General features: G+C 38.2%; 1 protein-coding gene and 1 pseudogene across 1 annotated transcript; one reads left to right on the top strand and one right to left on the bottom strand.

Moving 5' to 3' along the window:
* LOC138013583 (uncharacterized) overlaps nucleotides 1–14,305 on the bottom strand; it is a 14,602-nt pseudogene extending 297 nt beyond the window's left edge.
* Nucleotides 6,404–9,494, top strand: LOC138059438 (uncharacterized). Its single transcript, XM_068905041.1, has 7 exons — nucleotides 6,404–6,648; nucleotides 6,766–6,839; nucleotides 6,974–7,083; nucleotides 7,366–7,461; nucleotides 7,588–7,680; nucleotides 7,835–7,932; nucleotides 8,529–9,494. Exons 1-7 carry the CDS (start codon nucleotides 6,547–6,549, stop codon nucleotides 8,769–8,771), a joined length of 816 nt encoding a protein of 271 aa, XP_068761142.1. The 5' UTR covers nucleotides 6,404–6,546; the 3' UTR covers nucleotides 8,772–9,494.
* Nucleotides 14,306–16,268: the final 1,963 nt, after the last annotated feature.

The raw sequence follows: 16,268 nt of genomic DNA, 5'->3' as shown, positions 1-16,268 counted from the left end.
ACTCATTGCAGTCCCAACAAGATGCGTTATAAACAACCTTGGATTTTTGTGATTTGCACAAATTTTGACATTCTCATTGCCGCCATCGTTGTCGTTGCTTAAGTTCCCTGGTATCGCCTGCAACGAGATGATTCTCGATCGCAATATCCTGTTTTGTTGTTTGGTAACCCACAAGCGAAATCAAAACCTTTTAAACGCTTCTTGGAACTGATCCACTGAGGAAGCATCCTTTATACCAATATCGTCTCTCCGCTCACCCACGAATATTTAAACGTGAAAGACGTGCGCAGGCCTTGCCGGATGTCCGAGATTTACGGACATCCGGTATTGGCTGGGACCAGAGCTCTTCGTTTCGCCGACCACGTGACCAAAAGAAGCGTAGGGCTCTGGGGACGAGAATGGTTGACGTCACATAAGGCGTCTTAAACTCTTGCGATGTTTCTATTCTGGGCATGCTCAGATGTAAACTTAAGAGCCACTCAGAAGTAAGCTCACCTTTCACAGGCAAAGGGAACGTCGACTTTTAGGCATCAATCGAATAGAGAAGGGCGCAGAGGACGTTTACAATTGGAATTGAATTCTGCGCGCTCAAAGACAATCCTACTTTTTGTCGTTTGGCTTATTCATGCTCAAATTTCTTGCTAAAACAGTAATTTCATCTTTTACCTTGGTAGCTAAGAATTTATTCGTGCACAAAATCTCTAAAGCTGCGTTTAACTGAAACTCTTTGAGAAACCCCATTAAGCGAACAGTGTTACTGTCGTTTCGCCAGTTGGTTATGCGTTTTCTTGCCCTTCACTTTATTATGCGAAAACCCTGGGTTCGAAAATAATTACGTTTACTCCATGTGAGCACGTTTTAAGACCGACTGTAATTTAATAGAAACCGTTGGTAATAACTGCTAGTTTGAAAAGTGGAGTAACAGTTTTCGTTTCTCCTCGTTCACGGTAGGGTTTGGTTCGTAATGAGTTAAATATCCAGGTAATATGATAAACTTGTTCAAAGTAAATGAACGCAGAACATACACATGTAAAATTACTCGACAAATTTGATACCGAGTGCCCTCTTTGAAAGCGAGTAAATACTAGCCGATGAATGTTTTTAGAGTTTCGTTGACCCAGGTGTGAAATGCAGGAAAAATTTGAAGGCGATTTTCCAGGGAAATAACCAGCTACGGCAAACATTAGCATAATCCAGTGATAAAGGTCGAATAACTAACAAAACATTCTTTTTTCGTTTAGAGCAGATTTATTTCCTTCGTGGGTTAAAAATTCAATATGTTGATTAGAAATCAAAGTAATTTTTTTTTGTAATTTTGAGTTTTCCCTGTGTTAAAAATTATATCTATAGACTTGATAGCGCAATTCTGTTATAGACTTGCATTGAAATTTGTCAAATTTTGTATCTTTATTGAGTCAAAGTTAATATGGATATTCAATATCTTACACTGTTACTAGGCTTTTTGTAGAATTTCACCGATGTTATTAATTTGTTAATATGATCTAACATTTGTTTAATTAGATTAAGATAAAGTAAATTTCTTCAATTATAAGAAATAATCACAGTTAAAGATATCTGAATCAGTTTTCGTTAAGATAGGACGTTTCGTTATCGATGTTTAAGGAGCCACTGAATTTTTATCGACAGTTATCTTTACAGCCAAGGAAATATCTCTTCAAAGTTATTCTCGCAATTGCAACTCATGGTATTCGTAGTCTTCTAGTGTCTTTTTATTATTGACACTTACAAGAATATCTGACGGTAAACAAGCGGTGCTTTGAGCAACGAATTAGATTTTTCTCGCAACTGAGCCGGATAGTTTCAGGGTCGTGTTTCAGTATCGAGTCACACTCTCGATGCGCGCCAAAGAAGAAGATTTCCATTTGCGCGTCCGTTTGCGTTTGTCGCAAGTACTCAGGTTGTCAGGATAAGTCAACATTTGCCTAGCCATTCTGTCACAAATCAAAGCACCGTGACAGTTTGTACAAGTTCTTGATGATGTTCTTTGAACTGTCTAGGTTTTACAGCATCAGGGTTAGTCATTAGTACTCGAAAGTTCTAATGCAACCTGTTCAGTTCCCGACGGACGGCATGCACATAGTAAATGTTATTTACAATTGTAACCTACATCTAATAATTACAACCTAGCGATGAAATAAAAGGATCACTACTTATGTAAAATCTTCAAAATGACGGCACGCACTAAAAATGTGGTTTTCGTTCCCTCTACATCGCAGAATTTTGCGAAGTCATTAAAACTTCGTGTTCCTTAGCTCTCTGTCGAAGTGCTGCAATAGTCGAGGTTCTTATTTTCTCAAAATAGTCCAAATTTCATAATCTTTGGTCTTCATTGAAGCCTTCGTGGCCACATCACCTAAACCGTCCAGTGCACTTCTCTGGAAGTTCCTCTTTGACCCGTAGCATTATTCCTTTGCGTTCTTGCTCTGATTTGTCTTCATCTCGTGCGGCAACACGACTCTCGATGTAGGCTGCTGCTCTCTTCACTCGTAATCTGTGTGGTCGCTAGTTTTCTCTTCTGCTCCGGTTTTCACCTCTACCGTTTTCTCTCTCCCAGTCAAGTTTGTTTCGTCGTTATTTTCCGAATCCTTCTCGCCATCCTCTCCATCTTTGGCTTTTTCACGCTTTCGCCATTTCCCGCGTCGGTTCTGGAACCAAACCTGGAACATACACATACAGTCAATCAACTTTAACTGCAACATGTGGTTTCATTACCGGTTTGTCAAACCCAGTCGGAATCTGCGTTTCATTTCTCGTTTTTTTTTTATTTTTACTGTGTTGCCAGTATGGCAATCCCAGTCGGAAAATGCGTAATTCTTCTCGGTTTTTTAATTACTGGGTTGCCAGTATGGCAATATCCTAGTCGGAAAATGGGTAATATATGTTGTTTTTTTTAATTTTAATTTTTTTCCGTGTCATGAAAAGTCTTGCCGGTCACTCCCCTGCTAAGTGGTGTCTTTGTGCATAGAGTCTTCTGTGCGTATTTTGTTAGGTTTGATGGGGCAGGGGTAATGCGTAGATTTCCCTGGTGCACACAGTAGGACATTTAATTAACCTGCAATGACGTCGAAAGTCTTTGTAACGCGCATGGCGTTTTAGTGCATCTTTAAACAAAATACACCCTTATGGAGCTCAAGAATGAAACGTTAATTGGATAAATAAGACAGGCGGCGAAAAGTAAATGTCTGGAATCTTAAAAGCGAGGAGTAATGGACTTCGACAACAACTATCGCCGAAATCAAAGTGAGCTGTATTTCTAATAATATTTTACTAAGTGTGCTGTTATGTAGAACACTGAAACCAAATGGAAAATTCTCTGGTAACTTATGGGTTCAACAAAGACAGAGAAGGAATCGAACACCTTAAAGTGCCCCTGTGACCAAAAAATCAATTCATATTTTTCTTTGGATTTCAAAACTACGTTAACAAAACGCTAAGTGACCCACGTTTTAAGCCTTGATTTCAAAAAGACACCTCTTTATTTTAACTGTAATTTTCCTATTTGATGGTCCGCCATTACTAACATTATGTTCTTGAGAGAGCTGGATCGAGGAGAAAATGACGTCAAAGGCTCACTAGTTTAAGAATGCAAAACGTGTGTACGCCGCAGAATTAATATGCAGCTCGGGGGTTTTGGGCTTTCAGACTTTTAAACTCACGCTTTGCATATATAATAAGCTGTGTTCACACGCTGAAATTTTAAGCTAGTGAGCCTCTGACGTCACTTTTCCCTGGATCCAACCGTCTGAGGTCCAATCGGTCAGTTTTGAACGTGAGTAATGCCGGACCGTGAAATCCAAAACTTACACTCAAAGTAAACGGCCTTTGGATAAAAATCAAAGCTCAAAATTTTTGCCAGTCAGGTGTTAAGCAAACACACTTTCAAAATCTGAACGAAAAAAGGAAGTGTTTTTTTTTATCACAGGGGCACTTTAATTAAGAGGATCTGTGATCTCTGTTGTCTGGTTATTTGTATCTGCACAGTCTTCAGTTAAAAAAAATAATTGGAAATGTGACAGCCAAGAATTATTTGAAAGAAAGCTTTTCGTCTATTTTTTGCTTCATTATTCAAGGCAAAGGTTCTTCATGGAAAGGGTTAGAGCCTGAAATTTATTTTGTTGCAATTACGTATGGTAATTTGGCACGATTGAGTTTCTTGTCTTCGCGCAGGGAATGAAATAGGAAGGGGTTTTTGCCTCTAATAGCCAATATGTTGTTTGTTTCAAAAAATATTTCGCTGGAAACGGTGCCTTATGAATTCATCATGTTTTGTAATATGCGAGCTTGAATGAATAGTTTTTATGGCAATAGTAAAGCATTTTCGTGTCAAAATGAGGTTAGCGTATTTCTGTTGTGTTAACTTAATTAAATATACTATGCCTCGTAAGGTTGTATTTATCGTCTACCGTAAACTTGATTTCCACTCTCAGAATTACCTCCAGAACCTACTTTTTGCGTAAAATAAGCTTTTAGAATGATGTTCTTGTCTTGTGTGGTGATATTTGACGATTCGGGAACATTTTGTGAAAAGATATTTATAACGGGTCACACGCGCAACTTGATCGCCCGAACTTTCCCGATTATGGATAACGTCCACTTGGCCTTTTGACATCCCATTGAAAAAAACTCCTAAAATATTCGCGGACCGGTCAATTTCTCTGAAATTTGATATGGTGATTGCTAACGAATGGCGAAAAATTTTCACAATAACTAAAAATTCCTGTGTTAAGCATGAGAATTCGACAAAGAGGTAAATGCGACTAAATTTGTGGCGTGCGTTGCTATTTTTGTTTTGATTGTTGTGCAAATTTTGACAGAATATTAAATTATGAAAAAATATCTACGGAATACGGATAGATCGTTAAAAATCTTTATTTTTAGCGGTTATTTGAACATAAAAGATGCAACGCTTGACGAGAAATAATATTTTTGTTAATATTTGAAAGAAGAACAATTTCGCGGCAATCGGGACGCTGTGAAAATGAGTTAAACGCGGGGGTTCCGTATAAATGGTCCCCCCCAGTTCAATCAAATTGATAAAGCATAAATCCAACATGGCGGGCGCACGTCCGTTGAGTGGCGATGTCTACTTCAGTGCCATCTATTGCTAAATTCAAATGTGACAGGTAAATAATAAACGAACCTTCAAAAGCAAGTTGTCTTCTTGTATTTTCTATTTTGTGTACAAGATATTCCTCGTATTTTGTTGTAAGGAGCCCAAGTAATTCGCGATCGCGCGCCAAATACACAGTTCGAAACTCTCCATTTTCTGAAATTCTCCCTCGGGTTTTCCCCAGTGAAACATCACTACTCTATTCTATTGTGCTCTACCATTGGATGTTATTCTCTGTCCGATATAATTTCGTCTGCAATTGGTGTAATCTTTGGCGCAAATTTCAAAAAATTACGAGGGATTTACGAGTAAACAAAGGAATATCGGGTTCGAGTGAGAAAATGTTGGGTGCTAGCGAACCTTCTGCGAAGAAAGCTAAATACGACAAGCAAAAAATTTATAATGAAAAACGAAAAGAGAAACCTCGCAAGCCTCAGTTCAGCTTAAACTTTCAGTTTAATTTTGGAGAAGAAGAGGAAATGCAAGCTACCAGTGCTCGGTTCGTGAGACTACGTAACAAGGCGAATGTGCGATCGGGTCGAACAAATGCAGACTTTTTGCAAGTTCTTATGGACCGGTACGAGGGAAAGACCGTTGAAAAGTCGGAAAAAAGCGATGTTGCTGTCCGGGCAAACGCTACTAAGTCTGTCTTCCAGCTTTATGCTGAAAGGCAGGTAAAAACAAAGGATTTCGGGTGTCAGTGGCCGTCCGGAGAATTAGAAGGACCTGCTTGTATGCAGATTTTATCTCCCGCACACGACTCTGAGAACTTCTTCGTTTGCGGACATGAATCTCTAATCACTTTGCTACAGGCTACTGCCAGAGGTTGTATGTGTGGTTGTCCTTACGTTTTCGACGGAGAGCACATGAATATGGATGGCCACGTTCTCCGAATGGAGTTTTGCTGCGAGCAGGGTGGCCACAGGATCAAATGGGCCAGCTCCTCTATAATCGGAAGCAAGTATACCGCTAACTGCAGGTACTGAAACCTTGTGTGTGTTACATTTACTTGGATTAAAAACCTTGCTTGTTCAGCTATGATTTATTCTAGGGGAATGCCCTAATTACTGCTCCTAGACCCAAGCACCTGTGGTTTTTATTTGGTATTTTTACTCTGGGTTAGACCCATACACTTTTCAGTCTATCTTCCGAATAATTCGATTTTTTTTCCCATATCAAACAACTAAGTATCTAATCTGATTCTCCTTTTTAGAATGGTTCATGGTTTCACAAGTTCTGGCATGCTTGAAAGCCAATACCAGGTTTTTGCAATTGGCAGTCTTGGTGATAAGTATATTGATAATGGTAAGGTGATACAAGGTATCTTCAATGCATGATTCAGAAGTTGTATCATATTACTTGTCTTCATCCACCCTCGATAATTATAATTATTATTGTTTATAGTTTATGACAACATGGGCTATATTGATATTGTAAACAAAGCTGCAGACTCTTCAATGAGAGAAAGGATACAGGAGGTCCAGAACACAGATGCTTACATTGAAAAGAATGGGGCTGTAAGTTAATCTAGCCATAAATTCACCTGCTTATAATCACAGTCTCTTAAATCTAAATCATGCTAGGGAATTAGAGACCTTTCACTTAAATTAATACATAATTTCTCTGGTTTGTAGACTGTCATAACTGACTGCCGACATGACTCGACATCAAATGCATACCACTCTACAGTGGCCATGATATCTTATGAGTAAGTAAAGACATGTGCACGTAAGTTTTGTGCAGGAAAACATGCGAATTTGTAAAAGTCAGATTGGTTTACCTTACTCTGAGTTTTGTCTTGTCACAAATTCTCGTTAATATTACAATATGTCTTTTGGACAGAACCCACCATGTTGTAGCTGTGCAAACTGTCACGAAGGAAGAGTTTCACAGCTCCCAAACCCATGAATTTGAGGCAATAAGGAAAATTTTACCAGCTGTTCAAGCCAAAGGTATTCTGGTGTATTTTCCTTTCCTCATGCTCAATTACCACTGAAAGTGATATGACAAGCATCACTGTGTACCTGTTATCATATCACACTCATGAGTTCCTTGGAAGCAAAACTTACAGAAATGGCCTGAATGTGAACACTTTGCCAAATAATACCACATTATATACACAAACAGTATGTTGATTTTAATAATCACAAAAAATATTTAAATAAAATTTCATGCAAAGCTAAGAAAGTCTATGGAGGTGCGTAATATATCGATCATACCTTATTTTATTGCAGGACTTAATGTGGTAGAGGTTGCACATGACTTTGTGCCAAAAATTAAAAACTGGCTTCTTGCACAGAACATACAGAACTCCTTTGACACATGGCATGGTAAGAAATTTTTACGAGCTTAGTGCATCTAAGACCACCACGGTATAAGTACCACCTTTTTGCCAATGGAAGGAGTGGTTTTTATTTGTATGAAGCAGAACATCACTTCAACTTTTCTTTTTGCAGGGACAAAGGGCGTGGCAAAAGCTATGAAAGAAATTAGTAGTGGCGCACAGAAATGGGAGGGCGAAAGATGGTTTGCAGAGCTGTCTGACAAGCGTATGTGGTTGCAATTCACTACATTTGAAAAATAAGAGATAGAACTTGTTAACAATAGAACAGACATAAGAGGTAAATAAGTAATGGCAGGGTAACACAATTGTAGTCCCTCAGTTCTTTCATATTTTCATTCAATGTCAAAAATTTGTTGCAGAGGCAAGTGTGAAAAGGCACTTTTATTTTTCCATGAAGAACTGCACTAGTCCAGATGACCTCAAAAAAAGACTCTTGACTGTACTTGATCACTATCAGGTATGTATATATGGCTTACTGACCAAGCATGAGGTCAAGATGGCTGGATATAGACCTTTTCAGCTTGTACATTTTGTTTTCCCAACATTCATGTGGTAATACTCAGGAGGTTTGGTCCTTTGTTTTGCTCATTAAAAAGAGTGCAAGCAAGCATGAATATGTCTGCATGCACTCTTTTTAATGAACAAAACAAAGGACCAAACCTCTGAGTACTATCACATGACCTGTATTGGGAAAACAAAATGTACAAGCTGAAAAGGTCTATTGGCCATGTTCGTCAAGGTCCATAAACACACATAAAGGGAATGAGGCCAATATCCATCCATCTTGATCGAACAAGCATGGTAAATAAAGGATTTATTATATGGGATAAAACATCAAAAAATGATCTCTGTCCTTGTATATTTTCTTGTGGGGCCAAGCGAGAAAGCCCCCACTTGGGTAGCCAATCACAGCATGGGATGTGGTTCATCTTACCCACTCATGGAGCTAGTCATATAATAAAAATAGTTAGTTCTTCTGTGATGTTACCATAACAATTAACTATAATAATTTTATTACCAACACATACATCTTCAAAATATGTTTGCTTGCAGGCAAATCACAACAGCTGTGACCCTGAGTCAAAGTGCAAAATACCTGGATACCACTGCAGCAAAGTGAACCTTACAAATCCCCGAGCAATAGCTGCCCTTCGAAAATTCATCTTGGATTCAAAAGTGTACAAACTTGCTGAAGACTACTACCAGGCAATTAACCATGTTTTCTTTTCTTACTCTATCAGACTGAAAAAAGGAGAAAGGTTTTTCAAAGTTGGAGGTGGTATTTGTAATAATTAACCAGTGATTTTAATTTTCTTAATTTCCAGTGTCGTGACACCTACTGGGTGGAATCTTTCAACAACACCATCCTCATCTATTGTCCAAAGCGAATCCACTTCGCCGACCGCACTTTCAACATGCGCATGGCACTGGCAGCTATGGACTGGGTGAGTAGAAAGCCCCTTTGTAGTATTGAACAAATGGGATGTGCAATTTAAATTGATCAATACAAAAACAGTTGTGTGTTATTTCATTTCTCTTTGCACAATTAAAGAGTCAATAGAGAAGCAGTTTGGATTGATAAACACAAAAACATTTGTATGTTATTTCATTTAATCTCTTTGCAGAATGAAAATGTAAACAGAGAAGCAACATCTGTGAGCGTGATTCAAGATGTGCGCCGACCAAATCATAGAACGGGGCACCGGAATCTACAGCCTAAAAAATTTAATTTCAGGGAACGTGTGTGGACCACTTTCTTCAAGGTTAATTACTAAGAAAGTTCAAGAAATTTGAAAAAGGAGCTCTTTCCCTCAGCTGTAGAATACTACAGAGAATTTCATCAGTTGTAATTGATATGTTTAACAAATATTTTGTATTCAATACAAGCTGTAACCAAACTTATACTTATAAAAATGAATGAAGGGGTAGTTTCTAAAGAAACTGTGGTGCTGCGTCGGTGGGGAAGTAGTATACAAAAATTTGGTTTATCAACGGAGTTGATAATGTAAATTGACCACCGTACAGAGATTCTAAAAGCTAAAAAAAAAGCTTTTAGAATCTCTGTACGGTGGCCAATTTACATTATCAACTCCGTTCATAAACCAAATTTTTGTATTATACTTATAAAAGCTGCCAAGAACTAAAATGTAACAAGCGAAGTATTTTCCATGTTTATCAGACACCGATGAAGCTTCCCAACTACAATTATAAATGAGTTGCAGACAAAAAATAAGTCACTGAGACAATGTTTTTCCAGTAACAAGATGTCCAGTAGGAAAGGATAATAAAGTAGCAATATGCCAGTAAATGGACCAACACAATTCAAACAAATCCATAATATATTTATATAACTGCTTAAATTGCTATTGACCAGTACAGAACATAAGGAGATTATTAATTAATAGTAATTTTTTTAATGTAAATGTGAAATGGTGGTATTCATTATGGTAAGTTAACATTACCATGTTCACAGGGGTTTTGGATACTTATGCCCTTTTGTGTCCCATATATGGCACACCAGGTGGGTTGGGGTATCGTTTCCTGGTGTCGTCAAGGACACACTGGGGCATAAGCTCACGCAACTCTATTTCACTAAGACCAGCTGAGGTCTTTCGATTAATATAAAGTTCATGCTGCCACAAACCCCTGTCTTTCCGACTTTTCCAAAACTGTCGATAGTTTTTGTGACGCTTGGTGTGGTGTGTAATGTCTGGTGCACAGGATCCTTGAATAAGGGTCAATTCACCGACAGTGATGCAAGGACCCATTAGACAGTGAGGGCATGGAGGGTGATCTTCCAAGCCACCTAAAACACTGTCTACCCACACATTTCTCATGTGCACCTGTTCTGCTGACAGTGTCGCTGAAGCAGTGGCCACCAGAGGTGGTTCCACATCAGCAGTCCTTTTTGTTTTTTCCTGTCTTGATGCAACACCTAAAACACAGCAGCATTATGTCAAAATACCACCACAGCAATAAATTAGTGAAAATGCATTTCAATCACCACTTTCTCTCTCTCAAAAAAAATATATAACGCCACAAGATAAACATGTTTGGTACTGTACTTTTCGTAAGCTTTTCGGCAACAGGGGACGCGTGGGAAACAATGAAACGAATCTAAGGCAATCGAAGATCACTTAATTGCCTAACGTAGAGGTAAACATGTAGCAATGCCAAGAAATCGGCAAGATTATCAACTCTTTGTGTCATAATTTCAACTACCGCAAATTACATTTTCGATATCTCCTTCATTACGCCTCTTATTATCAAACCAAAAACTTCGCCAGTGCAAAGAAACAAAATAATTGCAAAGCTCAAACTACCACTGCGTAAATTAGCCGGTGTCTGACATGTGCAGACTGCCTACAAATAGCACAGATAAACATTATTTCAGTCTAAGCACCCAGTTCAAATAACGCTGATAAACATGATTTAAGTCTAAAAACCCATTTTAAAACGGTTAGCTTTCAATAATTGTGATTTACATGTAGGGTTAGTCTGCAGTCTTCAAATGTCACACACCGAAAATTAGCCGAGTTCAAAAGATGCAGTTGATCAGTGATGAAAGCAACTGGAAACCTTTGTTCGGGAGGATTTCATTGAGAATAAAACTGACAACTAAAGCATACTGTACAGAAAATCAGAGTTGCGATAAATTTACATAATAATGTGATCTCTGGAGAAACTAACCTGCTCGCTGAGGAACGCGTCTGTGGCTTATATATTGCCAATTCTGTGGCAATCGAGCTGTCATGACGGCTTGAACTCTGGGCAGTTCGCTTTCGGGAACATCGATCGTAACCTAGTGTTAATACGTATAACACCATTTCTTTTACAGAAGCCAAGAGCATTAGGAAAGAATATTTAACAAATGAACTCACTTGAACACGAAACATTTTCGTTGATGTGAAAAGATATCTTTGACTGTATCGCTGCGAGCGACCGTACCACGTATTGTTCGCGTAGCACTCGCGTTGGTTATGTTGGATAGGTCTTTGGTCGATAACCAATAGAATAAGCTTTTCTATATAAGAATTGTTTATTTTAACCAATGGTAAAGCGCCATATATTGAGCTGTCTTCATTTGCTCTCTCCACGCGTGGGAGCATTCAAAATGGCGACCGCCAAGTTGAACCACTTATCAAAATCTTCCTTAGGAAGATTTCCTTTTATAGGCACCCCTTGCGTTTAATAAATTTGCATTCGTGCGTTGAAATGTGATACGCGAGGAGACAGGAATTTTATTTCTCTGACAAATTATTGACAGGTAGCCAAGGTTTTAACCTCAGAAAAATATCTGATTTGTCATTATAGTGTAAGGTGAACTTTATTTGGGAAGCCAACAATATTTCTTTAACTTCCTGGTTAATCCAGTTTATTGCTACGACTTACTAGTGCGAAGATTGTTTACATGAAACTCACGCTTTTTGCGATTTTTGAGTGTCATGAAATTACATCATTTGCGTGACAATATATCCCTTTACTCTAACACAAAAACATACAGATAGTAACAAACTTCATATTTATTAACCATTTCGTCTGCTTTTGTGCTTGTCAGCATTGTGATTTACGATAATTCGCAAGTCTGTTTTTGTATCTCATAGATGTTCAGATTTTCAATTACATGGCCGCTCAACCTCGCGATTGTGTAAATAGTTCACCCCGAAGTCAAAATAAATACGTTTCTCAGGAACCCGACAAAGAAGGCTTCCTGACCCGACAGATGAAATGTAAATATTCAGTTAAATATTACAACAAAATTAAAAAACCAAAGACGGAAGTTTCTTGGCTAAAAAGTACGTTTTACTCTGAAAACGACGAACGATTAACATTTTTTCCTGTAGTTCATTCAGTTGACACAAGGTGATCACGTGCACCTTTATGGTTGCCTAGCACGTGATCAATTTCTCCCTTTTGACAAAACATCATGTCGTTTCCATTAGTTCATAAAAGTCAGAGACTGCAAAAATTTTCGTCTTTTTACGATCGATTGTTATTAATCTTTCGATGAGAATTTGATTCCGAGTCATCTATAAAACTAGGTTGTTTTTTCTTTTCTTTTTCTGTTAACTACGGGCTTTTACGGTACTTTTTGGTGCAAACGCCAAGCAATGTTTTGACCTGGCATCAGATTAGACTAACAAGAAGAGGAATTATGAAGCGGAAACAACATCTTCAGTCATTTCTCAGTGTGTGCAATAAACGTTTCCTTAGTGCAACTGCAAGACATGCAAGACATGCATGACATGCTGGAAAACGTCCGTCAGAGCAATTTGCAGTTAGTTTTTTGCAGACTAATAGTATTTATTTAAAGAAGAAACGAGTGAATTTTACTCAAGAGCGTGTTTTGTTATCTTTAAACTGAATTTATTACCAAAGCTTAAAACGCTAAAAGACCTCAAAATGGGACAGGACATTACAAAATAATTAAAGGTGTGAACGTGAAGGGCCTCTGCTGGCGCGGCATGTGGGTGTGACCGTCAAATGGTCTTAATGACCCCCCGCTTGAATGAATTAACTGGAACGCTGCAGTTCAATACCACCCAATTCAGTGCCTTCTGTTTTTGTGTAACACGTACCACAGGCACGTACCACAGGCAACCCAGTGTACACATTATGAAGCGTCTAGTTTTTTTTTAAAAGAACTTTATTTCAAAGTAGTTCTTTTAAAAAGTGGCACTTAAGAATTAATTACTTGCTTTTGTGTGTATTTAAATTTCTTATTATAACAGTAACTGATAATTTCGTTATTTGGTTGGAGATTTTAGCCATTTTTTGCCAAATTGAAAAAGACCATGTCTAAGTCCTTCTTTTTATTTCGCCTTTTTTAGTATCAAAAAATAATTGGTTACTGTCTATTCCTTGTTTGGGAGCAAATACATTGACATGTAACAAAATTTGTCGGCCTCTGCGGAAGAAATACCATGTTCTGTTTTAACATCAATTTTGTTTTTTGAAATCCATCCAGAAAAAAATTGACTTCACAAGCTTAGAATTTGAAACACCTTTTCAGTCTGGGTGGTTCTGGAATACTTTTATAAAGAGAGGAACCAGTGTGGGTGAGAGAGTAACATTTGGTATTTTGTCTCGGTTCATATGATTAAGAATTTTCAATTAAAAGGAAAATAGGAAAAATGAATTAAACTCGCTTGGTAGGCTTTGAAGTTGAAAACAGCAAGAGCCAACACAATGCTGAAAGCATGGATTAGGTGTTTGTATCAAACAATAAACGTTGATTACAGGCAAGAATGGACTTCTCTCAAAAGAAAATCATTACCTTTTTTCTCAAGGTTTTGATCGTGTCAAATCCAATTGAACAGTGACAACTGTTGTAATTGTTAACGCTATCTTTTTGAGTCCTTGAAAATACGTTATCAGCTCTAAAAATGTCAAAAGAAATTAGTTCATGAGACTTCCAGCGTAAGAAGTAATTGCTTAATGATACAGTTAACTTCCATTAAAGATGACTTTGATAGCGAAATACCCTGATGGAGACTCTAAAGGCAATTTAAGTGAAGCAAAGGAAATCATCGTTCAGTTTAATGCTCTTACCTTGAAATGCAGCGAGTTGAAGTTCAAGATCCACGTACGAAGTTGTGTGGTAAACGCAGGAAACTTCGTATGGACGGCCAGTGAACGAATGATACGGAAGATAGCACACTGCAGCAGGAATCGGGGAAACGCAAGCCGCTGTTGCTTGAAATAGGCTGTCCTCTGGGAGACACCATCGCGTACAACGGCGACTGAAAATATGTGTGATGCCCTTGAAAGTTAGTTTCCATTATTTTATAAAATGACAAGCTAGCAGGAATGACAAAGGCTAAAATGGACGACAAGAGAGTTGCTGGCCTTAAGAGGAACGCGGTCAAATGGCCGAGTCCAACTTTAAAACTACGGTGATATTTAAAGGCTAACTGAATAGATGGTAATGTGAAGTGCTAGATTTCTATCCCATATGAACCATGTGAGCGTCACACAAGGTCAGAGTTTTTCAGTTAACTCTGTTTAAAATATAAGTGCTACACGGCCAACGTTTGTATAAACGTAACCTTTCCTTATATTTAAAGGCTGCCTATTATTTTTGGGTAATGGAATTATACAATGAATTGTGAAGTGTATTCTTTGCTCATTTTGAAGTTTGCGAATCAAATAACTATTCAATCAACTGGTTATAATATAATACAAAGGCCTTTACGAATGGCTACATTTTGCTCTCTGGCTTGCGATCGGTCGGCTTCGATGACGCGTAACCGAAGTTTCAATCGCCCGTTAAAGCCACTGGATTGGGAAATCCGTTTGCGTAATAGACCTTATTCACGATGGCCGCCATGTTGGATTTGCTATTATCATGCAAATTAGCTACACACTTCTTAGGGGGCAAACAACACAAGTTCGAGAGGTTATAACGAACACCTTAGCCACACAGATGATTTGTTTCACGTTCATTGAATGTTTATCACCTAAGCAGTAAAAATACAATCATTACATAAGTTACTTCGACGTTTTTTTAGTGAAAAATGAGCAGATAACGAAGTAGAAAGTCAAAATGTCAAAGGCAATCAAAAGATAAAAAAAAATTATAAAAGGTACTTAATTCTAAATACTAAAATGGACTTTTTGCAATGTTATTTCAATATTTCGTTGAGCCGATTTTCCGCAATTTCCTTTTTTTTTTTTTTTCATTGTTTGCCCCCCTGCATAACGCATGGCTAATTTGCATGACAATATGAAAACCAACATGGCGGCTATCGTGAATAAGGCCTATTAACAATGGGAACACCTAATTAATCAAATGGCCAAAGAGCTGAATCTTCGCAAGATTTCCACCCGTGAGGCTAGGTTAACGCTAACACGTTAGCACGAGAAAACTGTCATTTCACCTGCCCTGAGAGTCCGTGTGCACATCTGTTATCAAGCTAAGAGTTATATAATAGGATCACAGGCGATAATTTAATGAATTATTCCCCGTGTAATAAAGAGGCTGTAAATTAGTGGCCCCCAAAAAATCGTGGAAATGTTCAGTCTAACTTAGCTAAATCGTCACGCGTTTGAAGAGGACGCTCTGGAGAAGAACAAATATGAATAAAGTAAAGCAAATTGGAGTATACTAAATGGACATTTTTCTATCGTTATCGGCTTGTTGTCTAAATTGTCATTCTGAGTCAAGTACGTATAGTATTACGTTTGCCTTGTCCAAAAAAGGGAAAGAGCAACACGAATAATCACAAGAAATTTATTTCTGGGAGATGATCACAGACTCCTGCGCTTCAAAAGGGAGGAAATCATAATACATGCCGAGTAATTAGAACTTCAATATTTGGAATTTACTTAACACTTCCGGCCACGAATTTACCGTAAACAAACAAATCCTGGAGAAAGGGTCTTTTTCTGTGGGGGAGGGGAGGGGAGGGGGTGAGCGATACAGGACAGAACCATGAAACTCTTGTTGATTGTATGCCGTTCATTTACGTTAACAGCAATTTAGTGAATTTACATAAAACTTAATGGAAAAGAGTACTTTCGTCGATCATTTGTTTAAAATGCTTGGTTATAAAGGAGGCTGGAACATGCATCCAGTCACCCCGGGCTACAAGGGAGTAAAACATGAAGAATGAATGCATTCTGAATCGTCGCAGCAAACGAGACTGATCTTCAAAACAATATTATCATTGACGCACGATCCTTTCCCGACAAGGACAAGATTTATGTCATCAAAGACAAGCCGCGCATAGTTGGATAAAGACCTGAACCTGGTTGACTGACCAAGTGAACATGCTTGGGTTTTTGCGGTGT

The sequence above is a fragment of the Montipora capricornis genome, chromosome 8, assembly GCF_036669925.1.
Source record: "Montipora capricornis isolate CH-2021 chromosome 8, ASM3666992v2, whole genome shotgun sequence".
NCBI classification, from domain to species: domain Eukaryota; kingdom Metazoa; phylum Cnidaria; class Anthozoa; order Scleractinia; family Acroporidae; genus Montipora; species Montipora capricornis.
This window is presented reverse-complemented; position numbering and strand designations above follow the sequence as displayed.

Bases quoted from the DNA above. Each gene is read 5' to 3' on its own strand.
- LOC138059438 (XM_068905041.1), top strand. From the start codon at position 6,547: ATGGGCTATATTGATATTGTAAACAAAGCTGCAGACTCTTCAATGAGA. The intron at 7,462-7,587 runs GTAAGAAATTTT...TTCTTTTTGCAG, and splicing joins CTCCTTTGACACATGGCATG to GGACAAAGGGCGTGGCAAAA. The intron at 7,681-7,834 runs GTATGTGGTTGC...AATTTGTTGCAG, and splicing joins TGCAGAGCTGTCTGACAAGC to AGGCAAGTGTGAAAAGGCAC.